The 16830-nt window shown below is 40.7% G+C and overlaps 1 protein-coding gene across 1 annotated transcript in view; it reads right to left on the reverse strand.

Annotated features, from left to right (window-relative positions):
- Window positions 1–16830, reverse strand: part of NEDD4 (neural precursor cell expressed, developmentally down-regulated 4, E3 ubiquitin protein ligase) — a 75657-nt gene that overhangs the window by 11448 nt on the left and 47379 nt on the right. Inside the window, exons 6-15 of the mRNA XM_012801790.2 lie at window positions 16674–16791; window positions 16423–16590; window positions 14089–14154; window positions 10255–10374; window positions 8631–8834; window positions 6609–6689; window positions 6327–6381; window positions 6181–6239; window positions 5081–5146; window positions 903–940 (exon numbers count right to left, since the gene is read on the reverse strand). Coding sequence (XP_012657244.1) covers window positions 903–940; window positions 5081–5146; window positions 6181–6239; window positions 6327–6381; window positions 6609–6689; window positions 8631–8834; window positions 10255–10374; window positions 14089–14154; window positions 16423–16590; window positions 16674–16791 — 975 coding nt within the window. The remainder of the gene's footprint in view (window positions 1–902; window positions 941–5080; window positions 5147–6180; window positions 6240–6326; window positions 6382–6608; window positions 6690–8630; window positions 8835–10254; window positions 10375–14088; window positions 14155–16422; window positions 16591–16673; window positions 16792–16830) is intronic.

A 16830-nucleotide genomic window follows, 5' to 3' on the forward strand; every position in this document is an offset into this window, starting at 1 on the left:
GCCACCTTAGGTGTATGTGGCTGGTGCCTTAGCCACTTGAGCCACGGGCGCCGAGCCGACTTTTGATTTTTAGATCTGAAGAAGCTATTGCTGGTGATGATACTGCCCACATGATGGCATTTCATTAGAAGTCCTTTCCATTTTAAGTTCCAGGGAACACCGTTCTGTGATTTATAGTCTAGCCATTGTCTTGCCTGTCAGGGGTTTCACCTGCTTCCACCTTCCCTCCTCGGAGTCTGTCCTGCCTCACTCTCTAATAGATGCTAACATTTACAGACTGCCTGGCAGCATTCCCCGAGGGTGGGGAATCAACTCATTTAGCCTTATAACAATCTCTAAAGAAGCAAGGACTATTGTCTCCATTTTATAGATGAAGAAACTGAAGAAGACAGAAGTTAAGAAAGCCTTTACTCCTAGGTCTTTGCTTTTCATTAATGAGCTATGTTGCCTCGCTCGTCTTCTGTGTGGCCTTCATTTATGTGACAAGTGTAGGTAATTATGCCTTAGGCAGATCTTAGTGTGAATTTTATTTAAAAAAAAACAAACTGGAATATTTTATTCCTGAGTATTTCATGTACAGTTTTCAAGTGGAAACTAGTAGAGAAAACAACATTCTGTCACTTCAGAAAAGGGAAAAGAGGCCAGCTCTAAGGGAAAAAAAAAATCAATTTCACTCTCAATGTATCTGGGGAAAATGGAAAGCTCTAAATGAACAATGATGGAAGCAGCTTATGTATGCGATGTAAGCATGATGTAAGCAGTTTCCTCCGCTGCTTATGCCATAAAAATGGGAAGCTTCGTGGTCTACCTGAGACCCCTGAGCACCAACCCTCGTCCGCCGTGTGGGCCCCTTTACGCTCCGACAAGATGAAAGAACCTACCAGGAACCAAGAGAAACTCACCACACTGCAGGCACAAGCGCGCAGTGGCGGGAAAGGAACTGCTCACAGAAAGAAGAAGGTGGTTCAGAGAACAGCGACAGCAGATGATAAAAAACTTCAGTTCTCCTTAAAGCAGTCAGGGGTAGACAATACCTCTGATATTGAAGAGGTGAGTATGTTTACAAACCAAGGAGCAGTAACGCACTTTAACAACCCTAAAGTTCAGGCATCTCTGGCAGCAAACATTTTCACCATTACAGGCCATGCCGAGACCAAGCAGCTGACAGAAATGCTACCCGGCACCTTAAACCAGCTGGGTGCAGACAGGCTGACTAGCTGGAGGAGGCAGCTGAAGCTCTGCCTACACAGTCTGTGGACGGAAGAGCACCACTTGCTACGGGAGAGGTTGATGAGGATGAAGTTCCAGATCCTGTGGAGAATTTTGATGAGGCTTCCAAGAATGAGGCAAACTGAATTCAGTCAACGTCTGAAGATGAAACTTGAAGTTCCTGGGAGCTGCTATTTTATATTATGACTGCTTTTTAAAAGTCTTTTTGTTTCTAGATCTAATAAAATCTAGATCTCTAATATTTTTAACCCCAAGCTCCTTGGACATTGCAGCTCTTTTCAGTTTTTGCTTATACATAACTCATTCTTTGCAGCTACTTAAGCTGAAGAGGCCTGGGAATAAAGTTTGAAAGAAAGGTTAGGAAAAGGCTCTGTGCCTATAGCTCAACCGGCTAAGGCACCAGCCACGTACACCTAAGGTGGCAGGTTCGAATCCAGCCCGGACGCGCCAAACAACAATGACAGCTGCAACCAAAAAATAGCCGGGCGCTGTGGCGGGCACCTGTGGTCCCAGCTACTTGGGAGGCTGAGGCAGGAGACTCGCTTGAGCCCAGGAGTTGGAGGTTGCTGTGAGCTGTAATGCCACAGCACTGTACCCAGGGGGACAGCTTGAGGCTCTGTCTCAAAAAAAAAAAAAAAAAAAAAAAAAAAAAAAAAAAAGAAAGAAAGGTTAGGAAAAAAAAAATCAGTAGCTTAGAGAAAAGCAATTTTAGACTGGAGACTAGGCAGCCAGAGCAGGTAAGCATTTATCAAAGACCTCCTCTGAGCCAGGCCCTTTGCTGGGTAGATACTGTGGTAGGGCCAGGGATGGGGGAAAAGAGGGGATAAAACGGGGCCTAAGATGTGGCTGCTGTTTCAAGAAGTTTATAATCTGGTGTGTATGTGAGAAACTGAGACTTAAAAGAGTAGGATAATTGCTAACAGAGATATAAACAGTGTTCTACGGGGGACGTCAAAGATTGAGCTATTAACTGTGAAGAGACCATTGGAGAGACTTGGTCCATTGGGGAGGGAAGGACTGAGGAACGGCATGTGGGGGAGTCTGAGAGATTTAACAGCTACAAGCAAAAGGAGGAAAAGAAGAAAGGGAGGAAAAGCAGGGCCCACAGTGAAAGAAGAAGTAGTGTGGGGCCGGAGAGGCCGACGGAATGGCAAGACTGGGGAGAGTGCTTCTGAGCGGTTTGAGTTCTCAGAAACTGATGGTATGGGAGGAAAGGGTGGTCTTCAAGAGTTGGGACAAGAGGCACACTGGTCAGGGAAAGACCCTGAAATAGCCCGTGTGAGAGGAGACATCCTACCTGGGAAGCAGCAATGGTAATGGAAGAAGAGAAGGCTCCCAGGAGGAGACTTAACATTGGAAAGGAGCAGCAGAGGAGAGCTGGTGGATTCTGGAATCAGGCTGTGTGCAAGTCCTGACTCCACCCTTCACTAAGTGTGAGACTTTGGGCCAGTTACTTCTCTTTTGTTAAGGCTTAATTTCCTAATCTATAAAATAGGGATAGTAATATCTACCTGCATGGAGTAGTTTCAAGACAGTGCGATGATATGTTAAAGTGCTTCCACACCACTACATTCTAGCCTGGACTAGAGGGTGAGATGCTGTTTCTTAAAAACAAACAAAAAAACCTGGGCATGGTGGCTTACACCTATAGTCTATAGCCTATAATCCTAGCACTTTGGGAGGCTGAGGCAGGAGGATTATTGCCTGAGCCCAGAAGTTTAAAAGCAGCATGAGCAAGAACAAGACCCTGTCTCTACCAAAAATAGAAAAAAAAAAAAAAAAAAAAAAACAACCTAGCTGGGCATGGTGGTAGACAACTGTAGTCCTAGCTACTTGGGAGGCTAAGGCAAGAGGGTCACTTGAGCCCAAGAGTTTGAGGTTACTGTAAGCTCATGATGCCATAGCACCCTACTCAAATAAATAAATAAAATCAATAAAAGGTCAGCTCGAGGCTTTCAAACATTGGTTTATTTATTTTTGAGACAGAGTCTCACTTTGTCACCCTCAGTAGAGTGCTGTAGTATCATAGCTCACAGCACCTTAAACTCTTGGGCTCAAGTTACTCTCTTGCCTCAGCCTCCCTGGTAGCTGGGACTATAGGCGCCCACTGCAATGCCTGGCTAGTTTTTCTAATTTTAGTAGGGAAGGGGTCTTGCTTTTTCTCAGGCTGATCTTGAACTCCTGAGCTCAAGCAATCCGCCTCCCTCAGCCTCCCAGAATGCTAGGATTATAGGCGTGAACCACCGCTCCTGGCCTATTGGTTTTTATCAATTTTAATTTCAGTGTTCTGCTTTTTTGTGCTGTAATGTATTTAGATTAGAGTTTATTTTTGCAATCCTGCTTGGAACTTTTTGTTAATCTGAGGATCCAGATTCTCAGCCTCCTCTTCATGATCATGATTCTCTCCTCCTGCAATGACTTTGTGTCTCTTAACCTTTCTTTTTTTTATATGTTTATCCCTTTATGTACCTTTGCTGTGTTCTGAGTAAGTTCTTTAGAAAGTTTTTCTCTTAATCACTCATATGGTATGCATGTTTTTAAGAGCATGGAATCTGGAATTGGACCACTTGGCTTTTCTACTTAATAACCATGGGATTCAATCATGTTACCTTATCATCTGTGCCTCAGTTTCTTCACCTGTACACTGTGCTAATAGTCCCTTCTGTAAAGTTTATTGTAGAAATTAAATGAATTGCACATGTAAACTGCTAAGAGTAATGCCTGTTATATACTGAGAAATCAGTAAGTATAATTACTTTCATCATTATTATTATTATTTATTCTGTGGCCTGTCTCCTATCTCCTGCTACCTAGAAGATGTAAACAATTAGGTATCGTGATGTATTTCAAGCACTCACAGTGGCAAATGAAGAAGCTAGGGCTTCTATTCTACCAGCATATTTTCTGTAAGAATGAAAACCTCTACCAAAACAATAAATGAACAAAGATTTAAAATACCAAAGCTAGAAGTAGAAAACAAATTCCCAGAGGAATATTAAATCCCTCAAAATGAATTTAAAAGGTTGCTAGTACTTAGGGACTGTATGAGGACATAGACTATTTACACTAAATTATCATATTTCATTTTGGTTAAAATTTTGGATGAAAAATCTGTGGTAGCAGCCGCACCATCTTGAATCTTTGGAAAAGCAAGCTTCTGGCTTACAATGCAAGAAAGTGTAACCCAATATAGCCACCTAGTGGTAGTATCCCTAAACTGCAGGGAAAGGGAGAAAGGATAAGCACATTAGAAAGGCATTAAAAATGGTCGGCACCAACAGAAAAGAAATAGATGGATGGATGTTGAATTTAGTTCTAAACATACTGAATTTGTGGTGATGGAAAAAAGTGTAGTGAATATAACTGATCAACACAAGGAGACGTAGCAAGACAACTGTTCCACTCCTAGTTATATTTTTCAATTATGCAGAGATATTTTTGAAGCTGTAAAGAATGAATGACTAACACTGGAAAACAAGTCAAAGTAGTAAAGGAATCCAAAGAGTCTGCCAAAACAATCAAAGACGAGGCCAGAAGATAATCTCCCAAGCTATTCTTGCTTAGATCCTATGAAGACCAAGCCCCATGAACCCCACAAGGAAACACCAGGTTAGAGCTCTTTAAAGCAAACTTTTAATACTATTTTTCTATATTATAAAATATTTTATGGTCTCTAATGAGGTATAACAGCTACTCAAAAAAAATAAGTATCCTTTCCCTGTGAGAAACTATTTACTCCAAGTTGTTACAAATACAGAACAAATGTTCTATTAACTTTCCATAAGCATTTCCCATTACTTTCAGCCTATATAATGATCATTCCTAAGTACTTATCATAAATACCACTAACCTGCTTCTTCAGCTTTCTCCGGAAGAACTCATACTTTCTTTTGTAATCCCTGGAGTAGGGTACAGCCTTTAGTTGAAAATTTTGGAAAAATAAAGAGGGTTTAGGTTTTTTCCACTCCGGAACAATTTTAAAAGTTCCCCTTGGGGTATTTTATGAACACAAGTTAAGGGCATTAAAAAAGAATATTCAGACAAAGTTTAATTATAAGAAAAACAAATATAAAAATTTAAAGTGTTTAATTACTCTGTTTAAGATAAAATTGTATGCAGCACTCTCTATGGCTGTAATTTTCATCATGCAGGATTCTTAAAATGCAACATGCCAGAAACAGAAAATTTCTTCCAAGTAGAGAAATATTAGAGACAAAAATTTCCATTTCTAACAAGACTTTCAAAGTGATTTCTCCATTGAAGGAACAATTTGAAAAGTGTACTTTTTCCTTGAACTTTGAGGAAAGTTGCCTTTTTTATCCATTATTTTAAAAGACTACACACGGAACTACCATAAAGTAATCTAAAAAATCTCCATCTTCAATTTTACTTATTTTTGTGAATTAGAAACAAAATCTGAATAAAAAAGGAAAAATCAGCTATAGAAAGAGGATAACAATTCTATCATTAATCTAACTCAAGAGTGATCATCATACAAGGTAATGTTTATACTTGAATGTGGTGTGTCTTTATACACTGGGCACTTAACAATGGTTTCTACCTAAAAGTTCAAGACATGAACCGAGAGTTGAAAGGGCGCTGCCGCCTCCTCATCCTGATACCCTCTTGACTGCTCTCTGACCTGTCGAGGACTGTCAACATTCTTTTTCAGACAATAGCAGTGCCAACTGAGTTCAGCAGCCCATTACCTCAGCATTTTGACGATCTGGATACACAGGTCTCTTAAGGCCATTGTGTAGATTAAGGATAATTAATGACTTTATGAAATCTTTTCAAATAGCAGTCTTGGACTAGAGGTGGTGGGGAGAGGACAGAATGGCAAATGTGCTTTTCTTGCAGTGCCTGAATAGTTATACCCTTGACCATTTGCTCTTGAAGAGACAGGTGAAAGGACAATCCCATCAGAGTGCACGGACAACAGAGACTTACTGGTCCAGTTATTGCTACATTCTGCAACCGAGGATCTTCCCATTGGGTTCTTTTTATATCTAAAGAGAAGGAGAAAAAACATGTTCTTTCTTATGCACAAAATTCAGTATTACAAAAAATGTAATGAAAAATCATACTGTACATACTGTGATTTATGTAGAAGATTCTCCCATCTGTGTGTGTTCTCTCTTCCCATCCTGGCTATAATGAAGAATGCATTTCAATTATTTTAAGAGAGGGTTTTAGATGTATTGATAGAAAAAATAGTAATGGTTATGTGGTTAATTTAATTAGTACATATTTCATTTTTAGTGGAAGGCATCAACAATTTTAATGATAATATTGATAACAGTTGTTAAAGAACTGCTATATCTCAAAACAGAAGATGTCTTATCCTCGTTAGACTGGGAGCAGGTCTATAAACTTACAGGTAAAGGCCCTAGGTCAGTGGAAGAGTCAAGCGATGTCTTTCCTCTCAGATGAGCTGGAATTTTCAGTCTTGGATCTTCCTGTTTTGGTGGAGTAAATAAAAAAAAAAAAAGCACACAATATACACACATCAATTTTAAAATAATAAAGGCCAGTGTTTTACCATATTTTCTAAGGCCAATGCATATTTAAAATGTTCTCTTACAAAAGTCCATTTGTGCTTTATTTCCTTAATCTGTGACATAATTTCCCCTTCTAAAATCTGTAACTTTCAGGCTGTTGTATTAAAAGGAATAAAAATCAGTTCTCACAGAGAACTACTAACTGATCATCTCTCTCACAGGAACCATTCAGAGTTATTTTGCCCCACTCTTCAGGAATTCTGTCACTACATAGGGATTTTCTCTACATATAAACCGGTGAAAGAATGGAACATTAAATTGAACTACATGTATTTCTAAGACTCTAAGCATGCTTTTTTGACACCTATATATTTAAGCATTGATTTATATACATACATTTTTTTTTTTTTTTCTGGAAGTAGGGTCTCGCTTTGTTACCTAGGCATGAGGGCAGTGACATGATCATAGCTCACAGCAACCTCAAACTCCTGGGCTCAAGTAACCTTCCTGCCTCAGCCTCCCAAGCAGCTGGACCTACAGGTGTGCACCACTACACATGGCTAATTTTTTTTATTTTTAGTAGAGACAGGGTCTCACTATGTTGCTTAGGCCTCCCACGTGCTAAGATTATAGGTGTGAACCACTATGCCCAGTGTTGATTTATTAATGTTTTGAAAGATAGGAAGGTAAGCTCCAAAAGGTTATACAACTCAATTCAGATTGTTATAATAGAGAACAAAATTCAATTTGTTTGGTTTCATTTACATATATTACTTTAATAATATTTTGTTAAATTATTAAACAATTTTAGTTTCATTTAAACTAAAAAGTTTCATTTTATTAGCCTTTTTAACAATTAAAGTTTATCTGCTGCTAACTTTGCATAATTTTTCTATTAGTGGTGAACTTACTATTAAACAACTTTTAAGACATTAAGCCTTGTCTTAGAAACAATTATTCTTTCTAGTAAGGACTTATAAATGAGATGCAGATTCAAAAGCCCTTTGGAACTGTTAATACCATATAATGGTAAAGGATAAGTACTACATATTATCCTCAGCATTTCTGGCTGATGATCTAGACCAATCCAAAACTATGTATGTATATATGAAAATAGGGAGAGACAGGGTCTTGCTCTGTTCCCCAGGCTAGAGTGCAGTGGCATCATTATAACTCACTATAACCTCAAACTCCGGAGTTCAAGTAATACTCTTGCCTCAGCCTCCTCCTAACTAACTGAGACTACAGGGGCTCACCACCATGCCTGGATAAGCTTCATTTTTCTTTTTCTTTTTTTGTAGAGATGGGGTCTTGCTATTGCCCAGGTTGGTCTCAAACTCCTAGGCTCAAGCAATCCTTCTGCCTTTGCTTCCCAAAGTGCTAGAATCACAGGTGTGAGCCACCATACCTGGCCCCAAAACAATATTAAAAGGAGACATAAGCATACTGAATACAAAAAATATTAAGAATTCAACATACTGGCGTGGCACCCATAGCACAGTGGTTATAGCACCAGCCATGTACACCGAAGCTGGCAGGTTCGAGCCCGGCCTGTACCAGCTAAACAACAATGACAACTGCAACAAAAAATAGTTGGGCATTCTGGTGGGCACCTATAGTCCCAGCTACTTGGGAGGCTAAGGCAAGAGAATCGCTTAAGCCCAAGAGTTTGAGGTTGCTAAAAGCTGTGATGTCATAGCATTCTAACCAGGGCGGCAGCTTGAGACTCTGTTTAAAAAAAAAAAAAAAAAAAAAGAAAGAATTCAACATACCTCTTTTAATGAATACCAGGACACACAGGTTACACTAATGTATACTAATGCATACTTAAAGATTATAATAACTATACACGAGATTATTATTATTGTTATAATTTCAACTCAAGAGTACTTAAGTTACCCAGGTGGTGGTTTTGGTGTTGTGGTCGATAAAGAAAGGCCTCCCATTTGGTGCATGCCGGACTTCCCAGCCCTTCGGAAGGAATCCTTGTTCAATTTCAGACGGCTGGGTCACCTGCTGTGCTGAATCACTTGTGGGGACCTGTGGTTGAGGGCCTGAAGAAGAAGTCTGGCTTGATGGCAGCTGACTGGTCTCCACTGTGGCCTAGCACATTAAATTGTGTTGTAATATTTAATAGAGAACTCATAAATAGCTGTGTTAAAAAGGTTACTTAACCTGCACTCAGAATACACCTTTATAAATAGGCCCTAAACATGTGAGGCTCATTTTCAAATGTAGTTATGACATATTAATTTTTCCCTAACATTGTATTAACTTTTTCCTAATAAAGTATTTTGTCAGACTTTATTTTTACAATAATATATAATTTCTCAGCGGCCTCTCAAGCGGTCAGATGGTAGTTAACAGTCGGTTGTGGCTGCCTGTGAGGGCAGATGATAGATCTACAGGCTGAAGCCCTCACTGCAGGGGAACAATAGTGCCTGTGGGAGGAAGCTGTCTTTGCTCTGCCGAGACTCATAAAACGGAGAGTTCCTCACACCTAGAAGTAGACTCAAATGCTGGGTAGACAAAATGAATGGCAAACATTCAAAGAGAAATGGATAACTGAAAGGTAATATATTCACATGATGGAATATTAGAAGTTAAAAGAAATACACTACAAGGTGGTGCCTGTGGCTCAAAGGAGTAGGGTGCTGGCCCCATATGCCGGAGGTGGTGGGTTCAAACCCAGCCTCTGCCAAAAACTGCAAAATACACTACATCTATAATGTCACAGGTAGGGCTTTAAAACAATGCTGGGCAAAAAAAGATTTAAGATTTACAGGGCATGGTATCTATGCCAAATTTGAAACTCATGGACATAAACAGTATTTTGCTTTGTTTGACTCTCTATTTAAGTATATAAAATAGGCTAGAAGAATCCATAACAAACTCAAGATGGTGTTTCCCTTGGAAGAACTGGGCCAAGAGCTTGGCTAAAAGGAATTTAGCTTCATCTGTAAGGCTCTTTTTAGAAATGAATATGATGACTTGTTAATGATGGTAAATTCTGGGTGTGAAAAATATACATATATATTTGCTATGTTCTTCTCTGTACTTTTTAGTGTTAAAAAGTTTCTGAAAAGAAGTGGTGGTAAGTATTTTGCCAAACACTTGTTACGAGGAAGTATTATGAAAGGCGCTCACTGGGCAGCGCCTGTGGCTCGAAGGAGTAGGGCACCGGCCCCATATACTGTCGGGTCATCATCACACATTTAATAGATATCAATCATGAAGATTATTTTTTAGCAAAATAATGTGATCTTAACCATTCCAAAAATTATGAAACCACCCAAAGACTGTCCTTTTGTTCCCCCTTGGACTTATGTAATAACTTATATAATTAGCAGTAATTCTTATATACTAGAGGAAATGGTGGACACTTAGCATAAATGTCAGAAAATAATCAGAAGATGCTAGAAGTATCCAGCATATACTACAGAATGATGTAATAGTTTACATGGAAATCTGACCATTTAAATCCTCTAAGAAAATAAGTTAACAGAGAGAGATTACAGGGTACCTGTACAATGGGTTTTGCCCAAGTAGTAGTTCTGGAATTGTGATCTACATAGTATGATCTTCCTCTTTCATCTTGTTTTTCTTCCCAACCTGGTGGTAATCCAGATGAAGTAGGCAAAAGCTAAAGTGAAGAATAACAGGAGACTTCAGTATTAATTAGAATCATTTTAAAAGGGTTCATATTTCTGCTTCACAATTAGCTCTCTTTAAAATGAATGATATTTTATTTTAGTTTGAACTAATACCATTTAGTACAATGGAAAAATGGGTAAATGATACCTTTCCAATTTGGTAAAATGAATCACATTTACATAATATTTCAATTGTACACAAAGTAAGGTATACGGTGTTTCTTTCTTTCTTTCTTTCTTTTTTTTTTTTTGAGACAGAGTCTCACTTTCACCCTTGGTAGAGTGCTATAGCCTCATAGCTCACAGCAACCTCAAACTCTTGGACTTAAGAGATTCTCTTGCCTCAGCCTCCCAAATAGCTAAGACTACAGGCACTGCCACAATGCTCAGATATTTTTAGAGAAGGGGGTATTGCTCTTGTTTAGGCTGGTCTCAAACCTGGGAGCTCAGGCAATCCACCTGCCTTGGCCTCCTAAAGTGCTAGGATTACAGACATGAGCCACTGCATAGCCACTGAGCCAGACATGAGCCAGACATGAGCCACTGAGCCTGGCCCAGTACATAGTGTTTCAATTGGGAAAAAGTAGAACAGACAACAATGATGGCACTGATAACATCGCTAATAAAACATGTTAACAATAACAACTACACACTAGGTATTTTAATATAGGTCATGTCAATTGATCGCCACACAGATTTTGATGAGCATGAGATAACTGCCAACACTGGCCCATTTTACAGATGAGTAAATCGAAGCTTGAAAAAGTTGAAGTAATTTCCTAAGATACAGTGTTTGTAAGGAATGAAGCTGAGATTCGAGTGCAGGTAAATGAAATACAGAAATCACACTTACGTGCAGAGTCTAAAGTCACCTCTGCCATGTTTCTCTAAAGCAGTGGTTCTCAACCTTCCTAATGCCGTGATGTATTTTCATTGTTAAAAAGGGGCTGTGACCCACAGGTTGAGAACCACTGCTCTAAAGTCTAAGAGATGCTCTTTATCATAGTCTGTTAAAGTGAACAAAGAGAGGTCTGGTTACTTTCAGGTTTACATAAAATAGTCCTAGATCAGGTCCTTCTTTTGTCACTTTGAACCACATTAATTCTTTGAGGTTTGGCTCGGGTCCCTGAAATGACTTTACAACATAAAAACCACCACCTGCAGTCTCTTCACTAAACGCTGTGCTGTGAGTACTCTGCTGACCGTTATGATGAGCTGTTAGACTGCAAAATGATAAAATTAAAAGCTGCCCAGTTTTAAAAGTGTTCATCAGTTGGTAAATAACTATGAAATGTAATAGATACATAAATATCTATGCTATGAAATGCTGTGAACTGGGGAGACAGGCAACAATGTGGATCTCTCTGAAAAACGTCACGCAAAGTGTAAGAGGCCAGACATAAGATGGCATACTTATGATTCCGTTTATATGAAAATTTTTTAAAGTTTTTTTTTTTTTTAAATTGTTGGGGATTCATTGAGGGTACAAGAAACCAGGTTACGCTGATTTTATTTGTTAGGTCAAGTCCCTCTTACAATTGTGTCTTGCCCCTAAAAGCTGTGGCACATACCAAGACCTTACCCCCTCCCTCCTTCCCTCTCTCTGCTCTTCCTTTCTCCCACCCCTCCCTCCTTCTTTCTCTCTCTGCTCTCCCCTTCCCCCACCCCTACCGTGTCATTAATTGCCCTCATATCAAAATTGAGTACACAGGATTCATTCTTCTCCACTCTTGTGATGCCTTACTAAGAATAATGTGTTCCACTTCCATCCAGGTTAATACAAAAGCTGTAAAGTCTCCATTTTTTTAATGGCTGAATAGTATTCCATGGTATATATACCACAGCTTGTTAAACCATTCTGTTTATATGAAATTTTAAGAAAAGGTAAAACTATAGCAACAGGGAGCAGGAGAGTGGTTGCTCGGGGCTGACAGTAGGCACAGGGATTGAGGGAACTCTTAGGGGTGACAGAGTGTTCGTAAACTCAATCATGGTGATATTTGCACAATTATATACATTTGCAAAAACTCTTTAATTGTACATTCAAAAATGGGTGGGTTTTCTGGTAAATTATACTTCAAGAAAGCTCTAACCCCCCCCCATCCCCCAACCAACGTACTGAGAAAAAAATACATGGAAACAGCTTTTCTGGTAAATAGAAGAAATTCAACATTTTCACTGTATGGAGGACATTCTAAGGTACAGTGGGGAAAATACTGAGGAACTTTACTGGGGCAGGCTCAGGTCTAATGGAAGAGGCTGGACAGGTGATAATAAGTGACCCCCCCCTCCCCCGCCCCAGACTGATGTAGGAGGCCAAACAAATGACACCTGGCTGGTGAATAGAGTTTCTCAATGACATCTGCCCTCTGCTGATGATAAATATTGACCAGACCAGTGGATTGCACATGTGGGCATCCCTCCTTTCTCAGCACAGGATCGGTGTCCCCCTCTGAGTGTGGGGCATCTTTTTAGACAGACGAACCACCCTCAGGCCGAGGATCTTGGAGCCTCTGTACTTCTATGCTGAAATTTGTCTAAAAACAAAAACGTACTCTGCTTTTCAAAACTACTATGCAGGCTGTCATTCAAAATTACAAATGGGCTCGGCGCCTGTGGCTCAAGCAGCTAAGGCGCCAGCCACGTACACCTAAGGTGGCGGGTTCGAATCCCCAGCCCGGGCCCGCCAAACAACAATGATGGCTGCAACCAAAAAAATAGCCAGGCATTGTGGCGGGTGCCTGTAGTCCCAGCTACTTGGGAGGCTGAGGCAGGAGACTCGCTTGAGCCCAGGAGTTGGAGGTTGCTGTGGGCGTGATGCCCATGGCACTCTACCCAGGGGGATAGCTTGAGGCTCCGTCTCAAAAAAAAAAAACAAAAAACAAAATTACAAATGGTTGGTGGAAAGAGTGAGGCGGCCATTCCAAGTAGGGAAATAGAATGTGCACAGGCTCAGAAGAGGGAGGGAATTAGGACCTGGGATCAGCTTTTCAGGAAGAAAAGGCACAGACAGGGATGAAGGCAGCAGGCGGCGGTAGATGAGGAGATAACAAGTGGGGGCTCCATAAAGGAGAGACAAACTCAGAGTCATGAGACTTGAGTTAGGAAGAGGATGAAGGCTGGGAGACCACAGGGAGTCAACAGTCTAGACATGAAGTTCTTAAGGTCCAACCTGTGGCTCAGAAACCACTGAGCAGGGAACAGAAGGTCCCAGTAGAAGGGTGAATGTGAGAAGGGAGGAAAGAGAGAGGTAGGGGACTGATAAAGTGTAACCTGGCTGCCAGGCCTGCCGATGCCAGTGTACGCTTCACATCCAGGGCAGAAAAGGTTGTTTGACGCCACAGATGTACAAAGGTGGCTGCTACGTGCCATGTGCAGAGCAGGGACAGCTGGCCATTATCGTCCCCAAACGTGTGGGGCACACAGTACATCACCTCCAGCCAGCACAGTGCTTCAACCAGCGAGCCCGTCACCAGCATTCAGAGGCTTTGCTTTCTTGATATGAGAGACAGTTGTTTGAGGTTTATCTTTAAAGATCCTGCTCTGCGTCCCCTCCCCCCACCTCACTGCCAGGAACCTAGAGATTCTGTGCTGTATTGGTTTCCTGGAAGGCAGTCAAACAGTCACATTTAGTCTTCAAAAATCAAAAAAGATGCGGAGTTTTGTATTTTTATTGATGACCGAGGACAGAGGATTAAACTCACCACAGGAAGTGTAGGTTGTTCCTCAAAAGTATAGGCTTGTAAGCTGCCTCTTCTGCTGGAATGATTCTTGTAAAAAAAAAAAAAACACAACAGAATGGTAACACCTTTAGATCTCTGATTTGTCTCTGAGTGGCAGGTAGTGAGGGTGAGTGCGGTGGGGCAGGAGGGAGAAGGCTGGCGAGGATGTCACCGTGGGGACTGCAGGCAGAGCGCTGAGGCCTCCTCACAGTCAGCCCCTGCCGCTTCCTCAGTGCTGAACTGCCTCCCGGACACTTGCTCTGGGATGCCTAGCAGATGCCTCAGCGTGTCCAAAACTGGATTTGGTTTTTCCCCATCCACACCCACTCAAACCTGTTCCTTTTCTGCTATTCCTCATTTTAGTGGGCAGCGCCCACATCCTAATCAGTCTGTTTCTTTACTAATTCTCAAATATACCCCCTCTCCACTTTAGTTCGAGTTTGGGGTTTTTTTTCCTTTAATTTCAAGCTTTCATTATTTGCCACCTCGATTATTATGGCAGCATAACAGGTTTCCCTGCTTCACGTCTCATCTCCCTACGTATGTCCACTCTCCAGCCCAAGCGCTGCAGCTACAGCGCGTCCTACATGCACATCTAGCCCTGCCCTTGTGGAGCTGAAGCCCTCGCACACAGAGCACCATGCTTGCACATCTAGCCCTGCCCTTGTGGAGCTGAAGCCCTTGCACACAGAGCACCATGCTTCTCGAGCTCCATGACCTGCCTCTTCTGACCTCTTCTGCTACTTCCCACCTCACAACCTACCTGCTGGCATTCCAGATCATTTATTTCCTGAAAATCCCAATTTTTTTCTTTCCTTAAATCTTTATATGCTGTTGTCACTATCTGAAGTATCTTAGTTTTGTTATTTAAGGATGCCAAATTTATAGTGCATGTATAAATAAATCAGAATATCCACTGTTAGGCTATTTATATGTACAATAGTAACAAATAGCTGTGAACACTCAAGTCTATCAGTTGGAGACTGGTGAAATATCTTAAGGGTTCTTTGTACTATGAAATATGCCAGAGTTTGATGATTATTTTTGTTGGTTTTATTTATTTTTTCTTTTTTTGGAGACAGAGTGCTATGGCACCAGCCTAGCTCACAGCAACCTCAAACTCCTGGGCTCAAGCAATGCTCTTGCCTCAGCCTCTTGAGTAGCTGGGACTACAGGTGCCTCTCACAACACCCAGCTAGTTTTTCTTTCTTTATTTATTTTTGTTTTAGTAGACATGGAGTCTTGCTCTTGTTCAGGCTGGTTTTGAACTCCTGAGCTCAAGTGACCCTCTCCTTTGGGTCTCCCAGGGTGCTAGGATTATAGCTATGAGCCACTGTGCACAGCATTTTTGTTGGTTTTAAAAGTAGTACATCTACAGTATTCACTGAGATAATCCAGGGTCCAAGATATGACAAGTGAAAAACATAACTTATCTCTTTAACATGATGTCAGGTTAAAAAATTATATGCAAATGCGTGCATGCATATTTATGAATATATAGAAAATGTCTTAAGACAATATTAATAATGATGGATGGAACATACGTAAGAGGTAAGTTAGAAGATTTAATTTTTTATCTTATATACCTCAATACTATCTCGATTTTTAATCATAACAAGACAAGTGTTACAAATGATCACATATGTGTTGGTGACATCTGTGATCTAACATTCAAACTTCATTATAACTGAGAGAGAGAAAAGCAGCCCCTGATATCCAGGAAGTGGCCTGATACTCATAGATAAAATCAAGACAAAATCAAGACTATTCTACAATTATGTCTGAAAAAAGACAAAATGTAAACATTGTCCACGCCACAAAATACCAAGTATTTCCCTATCTGGCAAATGTAAGTGACTGCTCTTCTTTGCTCGTCATAACTTTTAGCCTTACTATAGATTAGATTTAGAGATATACAAATACACAATTACTCCCACTTCCTGACAGCATCTAACACAGAGCAGAGTCCTGCTCCCTAAAACCCTGCTCAAAATCACCTAACGTGGGTCTTTTGTACTAGCCCATCACCAAGACACCTATGGGGTATGTTCTCCCTTGCTCAAACAAGTACTAAAGCCAATGTGTTCAGTTACAGTATTCCTGGTGCTTTTGGCTAGAGGGCCCTGACATAACGAGCATTTAGACTCATGACTCTGGTCCGTGGAAATGCTGGAAATGACCATGCTGTAAAGTCTCAAGGCCCCTAACATATTGTTACATGCCATTTAAGACAAAATTTTATGTAAAAGTTGTTGAATGGTATAGTATATATAATATAAAATCCTGAAGCCATAACAAAGTCTAAGGGCATCTTACTGAGCTGGATACTGGCTGGCTGGTGGCTGAATTTCCACAAATAGTGAGCCTGGCATGCAATTCTTCTGCAAGATGAGTCTGAACCTCCAAGTTACTTGATGGTGGAGGCGATGGGAAGGCCTGATTGCTATACATGGAGACTTCATCTTCTCTTATAATTTCCCAGTTCTAAAATGAACAGAATAAGCCACATGTACTTTCATGTATTGCTATAATGTGCCTGTCAATGAGAACCAGGAGGCTCTTCATACCTCGGAAGACTCTCGGTTGTCAGCACTTTCCGTTTCTTCAGATATTTGCCGCCGGGTGGTAAAGGCGCGTTGTGCTTGCAGCTGAATGTTCCCGTTCTCAGCATCTGTTAAGTTGTCCCTATAGTGGAAGTGTAAAAAGATATCCCAGGTCTTAAGA

The sequence above is a fragment of the Otolemur garnettii genome, unplaced genomic scaffold (genome assembly GCF_000181295.1).
Source record: "Otolemur garnettii isolate 467f Iridium unplaced genomic scaffold, OtoGar3 scaffold00011, whole genome shotgun sequence".
Classification (NCBI taxonomy): Eukaryota; Metazoa; Chordata; class Mammalia; order Primates; family Galagidae; genus Otolemur; species Otolemur garnettii.